The sequence below is a fragment of the Teleopsis dalmanni genome, chromosome 1 (genome assembly GCF_002237135.1).
Source record: "Teleopsis dalmanni isolate 2A chromosome 1, ASM223713v2, whole genome shotgun sequence".
NCBI lineage: Eukaryota > Metazoa > Arthropoda > Insecta > Diptera > Diopsidae > Teleopsis > Teleopsis dalmanni.
This window is the reverse complement of record NC_051846.1, coordinates 112859981-112866566: the sequence shown is the minus strand read 5'-3', so window position 1 is coordinate 112866566 and position 6586 is coordinate 112859981. Positions and strand designations below refer to the sequence as shown.

Genomic DNA, 6586 nt, shown 5'->3' with positions numbered 1-6586 from the left:
CAAAGAATAGCATATTTTTTAATAACTAATGTGCGGTACAAGGAACTATGATAATGAACAAATCTCTCAAGCACAAAACCTGAAGAGCCAAATAAATAGCTGCAAAGTAATAAATTTCCTAGAGCGAAACAAAGAATGTCATTATATGAAATAATCTAAAATGTACTGATTTGAACAGTATTTTTTTATTTCATTGTCCTATGGAACCTCTTTTGATTATAACATATTTCTTTGGGCACACTACAGCAGCGCCATATACGTTTCGTTCCGTTCCGTTCCATTTATCCTTGGCTATCCACATATTACAAGTTTCAAAAATAATGGCTAATTGATAGAATTCATATAAAGTTTATATAAAGTTTTAAATATAAAAGTGTACGTATAAATGTAATATAGGTTGTAGTAGGCAAAGTTCCCTAGTATATATATATAAAATTTAAAATATAAACCTCATGTAACATATAACATATAATTACTAGGGTTATCTAAGAGCTTATATCCTCTCATATTCCTATTCAAACAATGAGAACCATTCTAATGAAAATTAGAGATAACATTGGCGAAGGTGGTTGTTTAAAACGTAAGAAGATTCTTTCAAAGCAACTTTTTGATATTATAATATGGTGAGATACGATGCATATAAACTTTAGTTTTGTAATAGTTGATTGGAAAAAATAATTTGAACGATATATTTAGAACAAATAAGATAAACTAAAATATCGTAATTTATTACACGGCTAGGTCTCTCACTAAAAGGAGTCGGGGCAGAGTATTAAGTTCGGATTTAAATTATTCACATACTTGACTATAAATATAAATATCAGAACCAGAAAATAGTCTTGGTAGCAGAAAGACAAGCAGCGATCAAGGTATTTTTCTGCAAATATGATATTTATGTCTTGATAAGCTGAATACCACGCATTAAGCTAACACATATTGATTTTAAAAGACGAGTTGTTTTGATGCTTGTAGACAAGGAATCATTTATGGAGTTTCTTCTCATTCATTTTCGAAAAATATAGAAAATAATATTAAAGTGATACAATGAATTTGAACTCTTACTATCAATGTTGCTTATATGCACCTTTAACCTAACTCGTTACAGGATTGGAAGAAATTAAATATACGTAGAAACTAATCAATTATAACAGAATATTTTAGAAGGAACTTTATGTACGAAGCTGTAAATTTATTTTAATAGAGTTTGACGATTTTGCAGAGGATAGGAAGAGATTGTGAAGACATACTGGGAGTATGCTCACATACTGTAGTGATATACAAACAAAATAATCATTTGTGTGATCATTTAATATCGGGTGACGAATAAGATTTGCAAAATATAGCTGATTCAGTAATTGATTGGTAAAATAGGAAATAGAGAAACATTTTGAACTCAAGGAAAGGTATAATAAGGTTTTAAGGTCGTAATACAAGTTCTCTGAAAAAAATAATAATAACATGATAGCAAGATTAGAGAATTGTACTAAAAACCACGCAACAGTAATTAATATATTGCTCATATTTATCTATTAAATTTTTAAAATCATAATGAGTTGTGAAAAAATTTCCTGGATTATATATTTTCTTTATGAAGAAAGGTAAATTTTTTAAACGATCAAAGTTTAAAAACAGTACATAGGTACGCTAAACATCCATTGTTGATATAGTCGCAAATATAAGAGGAACTGATATAAAAAAATTTCATTTTTATCAGTTTGCACGCTACTACAAGCTTAACATCAGACCATTAAGATAAGCACATTTTATCGCGAAACAAACTAAAAGATTAACAGCATAAATACAAATAATTTGTTTTATTATTTCAACAAATATTATTTAACAGGTCTTTAAACTAAAAACATGTTTTTGGAATTATTTTTAGGTTTTCTAACATTTTTATTAATATGGGACTTCATCCATAAACGAAGAAAAAATAAGTTTTTTGAAAATGCGGGAATAACAGGGCCAAAAGGCCTACCGCTTTTTGGCAATGTTTTAAGCACAATTAATGAGAATACTGAGAGTAAGCAAAACAATTATATTTTACTCATAACAGAAACTTAAAAATTTTTTTCGTTTTAGCAATATTTGAATTCATTAAAGGAATGCGAAATGAATATGGCAAGATATGGAGAATGTGGTTCTTTCATCAGGAGGGTCTCTTTGTGCAAGATCCTAGATTTTTTGAAAGCATATTGAGCAGTCAACAAGTTATTTCCAAAAATAAATTATATAATCTAGTAGCTCCGTGGCTTGGTAATGGTTTACTATTGAGCACAGGAGCTAAATGGCATGCGAGAAGAAAGATTTTTACGCCGACTTTTCATTTTAAGATATTGGAACAATTCGTTGAAATTTTCGATCAACAAAGTGCAGTTATGGTAAAAACTTTATACGAAAAGGCTGATGGTAAAACTGTAATAAACATGTTTCCAGTAGCATGCCTCACTGCTCTAGATATAATAGCCGAAACCGCGATGGGTGTAAGGATCAATGCACAGATGAACCCAGATTTCCCTTATGCCAAGGCTGTCACAGAGTAAGGAAATATATTGCACATGCATTTTAACTTACTATACTTAGTTACCACAATTTTTTTAGAGTTGCTAATATTGTTGCTACACGCTTCATAAAAGGCAATCAACGCTTTGATATACCTTTCATGATTACTGCACCACATATAGCATACAGATTAAATAAGCATATAGCACTCATGCATAACTTTACGGATACGGTAATCAAGGATCGCAGAGTTGCATTGGAAAAATCAATTGCAGAAGGAAGCAATACACCATTAGGTAAGTTTGGAAGTTCTATCAATGTAATATAAGTGATGCATCAGGTGCATTGAATTACTTCAATCTTAAGAAGTTAATTAATATATATCTTTGTTTATATCAACGTTTAGATGTATCAGACGACATGGGAGTTAAAAAGCGAATGGCTTTTCTAGACGTTCTACTACAATCAACAGTGGATGGCAAACCTCTAACAAATGCTGATATACGTGAGGAAGTAGATACATTTATGTTCGAGGGACATGATACTACTACAAGTGGCATATCTTATACATGTTACCTTATAGCCAGACATCCAGAAATTCAACAGAAACTTTTTGATGAAATACGAGAAGTTATTGGTGATGATAAGAACAAACCTATCACAATGAAAGATCTACAGGAACTTAAGTATTTAGACATCGTCATCAAAGAAAGCCTACGTTTTTATCCACCAGTACCAATAATTGGGCGCATTACTGATAGTGACGTAGTAATAGGTAAGTTCAAATTAAATTATTTTATAAATTGTAAATAATTTTTAAAAAACAAATAAAAAATTTTAATAACTTATTTTAGATGGCAAATTGATACCTGCAAACACAAATATAATTTTGTTACTTTATGCAGCTTTGAGAGATCCGGATTATTTCTCAAATCCAGATAAATTTATACCAGAACGTTTTCTGAATGAAAAAATTGATCCGTTTGCAAATGTTCCTTTCAGCGCTGGTCCACGTAATTGTATTGGTCAGAAGTTCGCTTTATTGGAAATGAAGAGCACTATTAGTAAACTATTGCGCCATTTTGAACTTTTACCATTGGGTGCAGAAGTAAGACCAATGCAAAATTTGATTCTTCGTTCTGCGAGTGGTATTAATGTGGGACTTCGACCTAGGGTATATTCATAGTTTAAGAATGTATTGGGATTTATAATTGTGTGTAAATAGTTATATTTAATTTTTTAAATGTTATTCACAAGTCTATAGGAATTGGACTTTAGTTTTATGTAATCTATAAATTTATTATGATTGAGAATGTTTAAAGGCCACCTAAATATTATTTACCTGCAAACCAAAAAGTTTAAAGTTCAATGTTTCAAGTAATTTAAAGTTCAAAATATTTTTGTGTATATATTTTAATAAAAGCATTTTAATGTCAACCGTTGTATTATTAACTACTATTTAGAAAATAATTTTAGTTCATTAGATTAGTTTGTTTGTTGTATGTCTTTTGATTTAAGGTTGCGATTCTTTATATCGCATTTTAGTGGCGTAATTAGGGCACATATATTTAAGTAAAAGTAAATTTATGCAAAAACGATAGTGGAAAGGTGTAGATTTTTCAAAAGATGAGATAAAACATATGTAACCTCTAAGAAATTTTAATATCCGATATATAAAGAGACTACGCGCGTTCTTAGAATCAATTATTATAATTAGGAAATGAACTCAATAATCGTGAAAGTTTTAAAAAAATTAGATGAATTTCGTTGTTTCATAATGAAGAAGTGTATTTTTTCATGTGGTCAAAGTTTGGAAACCGAAAATGGTTACCCTTAATATCTTCTGACGTTATATATATTATAACAGCTACTACTTACCAAAATCTCAGATAAGCAAAAATTATCGCAAAGCAAACTAGAAGACCAACAACATTAATACAAATATTTTCTTTCGTAGTTTTAACGAATATTATTAAATAAACCTTACAACCAAAAAGATGTTTTTGGAGTTATTCTTAGGCTTTCTAACGTTTTTGTCAATATGGGATTTTCTATATAAACGACACAGAAATAAACTTTTCAAAAATGCTGGAATAACAGGGCCAAATGGACTACCGCTTTTTGGCAATGTTCTAAAATTAATTAACTTGAATACTGAAAGTAAGAAGAAATAGTTAATTTTACACAAAACCACAATAAACATTTTTTTAGCTTTATTTGAATTTAATAAATTGATGCGAAGAAAATATGGTAAAATGTGGAGATTATGGTTCTTTAATCAGGAACGTGTCTTTGTGCAAGATCCTAAATTCTTCGAAAGCATATTTAGCAGTCAACATGTTATATCAAAAAACAATTCATACAGCTTATTACTGCCTTGGCTTGGGGATGGTTTACTTCTAAGTACAGGATCTAAGTGGCATGCGAGAAGAAAGATTTTTACGCCGACTTTTCATTTTAAGATATTAGAACAATTCGTTGAGATTTTCGATCAAAACAGTGCAATTTTGGTAAAAACTTTATACGAAAAGGCTGACGGTAAAACAGTCATAGATATATTTCCAGTAGTATGTCTCACTGCTCTAGATATAATTGCCGAAACTGCAATGGGCGTAAAGATCAATGCGCAGATAAACCCAGATTTTCCTTATGCCAAAGCGGTCACAGAGTAAAGAATTATATTGTATATTCACTTTTACTAACTATATTCAGCAAATAATTTTTATAGAGTGTCCCAAATTGTTGCTACACGTGTTATTAAAGGCAATCAACGCTATGATATATCTTTCATGATTACTGCACCACATATAGCATACAGATTAAAAAAACAGATAGCACTCATGCATGATTTTACGGATACGGTTATCAAGGATCGCAGAGTTGCATTGGAAAAATCAATTACAGATGGAAGTAATATACCAATAAGTAAGTTTTAATATATTAATAGTAGGTATATATTTTAAATATTTTTTGAATACTAGTTTCTTTAGAAATCATTAAATATTTATTTATAAAAATCAAAAATGCTTAGAAATGTCAGATGATGTGGGAGTTAAAAAGCGAATGGCTTTTCTGGACGTTCTACTACAATCAACAGTGGATGGCAAACCTCTATCAAATTCAGATATACGTGAAGAAGTAGATACATTTATGTTTGAAGGACATGATACCACTACAAGTGGCATATCACATACATGTTACCTTATAGCTAGACATCCAGAAATTCAGCAGAAACTTTTTGATGAAATACAAGAAGTTATTGGTGATGATAAGAACAAAGCGATCACAATGAAAGATCTACAAGAACTTAAGTATTTAGATATTGTTATTAAGGAGGGTTTACGTTTATATCCACCAGTACCAGTTATAGGACGCATGACTGATAGTGATGTTGTAATAGGTAAGTTTAAATTAAATTATTTTACGAAGTGAAAATGTATGATTCAATTACATTTTATAGATGGTAAATGGATTCCTGCAAACACAAATATAACTATGTTACTTTATGCAGCTTTGAGAGATCCCGATTGTTTCTCAAATCCAGATCAATTTATACCAGAACGTTTTCTGAATGAAAAAATTGATCCGTTTGCAAATGTTCCTTTCAGTGCTGGTCCACGTAATTGTATTGGTCAGAAGTTCGCTTTATTGGAAATGAAGAGCACTATTAGTAAATTATTGCGCTATTTTGAACTTTTACCCTTAGGCGAAGAAGTGAGACCAATGCAAAATCTGATTCTTCGTTCTGCGAGTGGTATCAATATAGGACTTCGACCTAGGGTGTATTCGTAGTTTAGGAGTGAATTCAAATGTGTAACTGTATATGTAAATAGTGTTTTCTTCAATTTTTATAACATTTTAAAAGGTTTAAAGTTCAGTGATTAGATTCAAAATGTTTTGTTTATATTTATAAATAAATGCATTTAAAATTTTTTTGTTTTGTATTAGTGCTAACAATTGTGTTATTAGCTGCTATTAAGGAAGTAATAGTGCTGTATTAAATCAGTTAGTTTGCGAGTTCCTTAAGCTTTATTTATGCAAATTAATGCAATATGCAAAAATTAAAGAAGTTACTTTCATACAT

The 6586-nt window shown here is 30.1% G+C and overlaps 2 protein-coding genes across 2 annotated transcripts; both read left to right on the top strand.

Annotated features, from left to right (window-relative positions):
• Positions 1 to 1852: 1852 nt before the first annotated feature.
• LOC119676942 (probable cytochrome P450 4d14) lies at positions 1853 to 3836 on the top strand. The gene is made up of 5 exons (XM_038088212.1): positions 1853 to 2023; positions 2083 to 2539; positions 2602 to 2798; positions 2909 to 3277; positions 3357 to 3836. Exons 1-5 carry the CDS (start codon positions 1861 to 1863, stop codon positions 3686 to 3688), a joined length of 1518 nt encoding a protein of 505 aa, XP_037944140.1. The 5' UTR covers positions 1853 to 1860; the 3' UTR covers positions 3689 to 3836.
• A 655-nt stretch (positions 3837 to 4491) lies between these two features.
• LOC119676958 (probable cytochrome P450 4d14) lies at positions 4492 to 6360 on the top strand. Its single transcript, XM_038088227.1, has 5 exons — positions 4492 to 4662; positions 4714 to 5170; positions 5231 to 5427; positions 5534 to 5902; positions 5963 to 6360. The coding sequence occupies exons 1-5, from the start codon at positions 4500 to 4502 to the stop codon at positions 6292 to 6294; spliced, it is 1518 nt and encodes a 505-aa protein (XP_037944155.1). The 5' UTR covers positions 4492 to 4499; the 3' UTR covers positions 6295 to 6360.
• The last annotated feature ends 226 nt before the right edge of the window (positions 6361 to 6586 follow it).

Excerpts from the sequence above, each read along its gene's own strand:
- LOC119676958 (XM_038088227.1), top strand. The coding sequence starts at position 4,500 with ATGTTTTTGGAGTTATTCTTAGGCTTTCTAACGTTTTTGTCAATATGG. Across the intron at positions 5,171-5,230 it reads TATGCCAAAGCGGTCACAGA|AGTGTCCCAAATTGTTGCTA; the intron begins GTAAAGAATTAT and ends TAATTTTTATAG. Across the intron at positions 5,903-5,962 it reads TGATAGTGATGTTGTAATAG|ATGGTAAATGGATTCCTGCA; the intron begins GTAAGTTTAAAT and ends TACATTTTATAG.
- LOC119676942 (XM_038088212.1), top strand. The coding sequence starts at position 1,861 with ATGTTTTTGGAATTATTTTTAGGTTTTCTAACATTTTTATTAATATGG. Across the intron at positions 2,540-2,601 it reads TATGCCAAGGCTGTCACAGA|AGTTGCTAATATTGTTGCTA; the intron begins GTAAGGAAATAT and ends CAATTTTTTTAG. Across the intron at positions 3,278-3,356 it reads TGATAGTGACGTAGTAATAG|ATGGCAAATTGATACCTGCA; the intron begins GTAAGTTCAAAT and ends AACTTATTTTAG.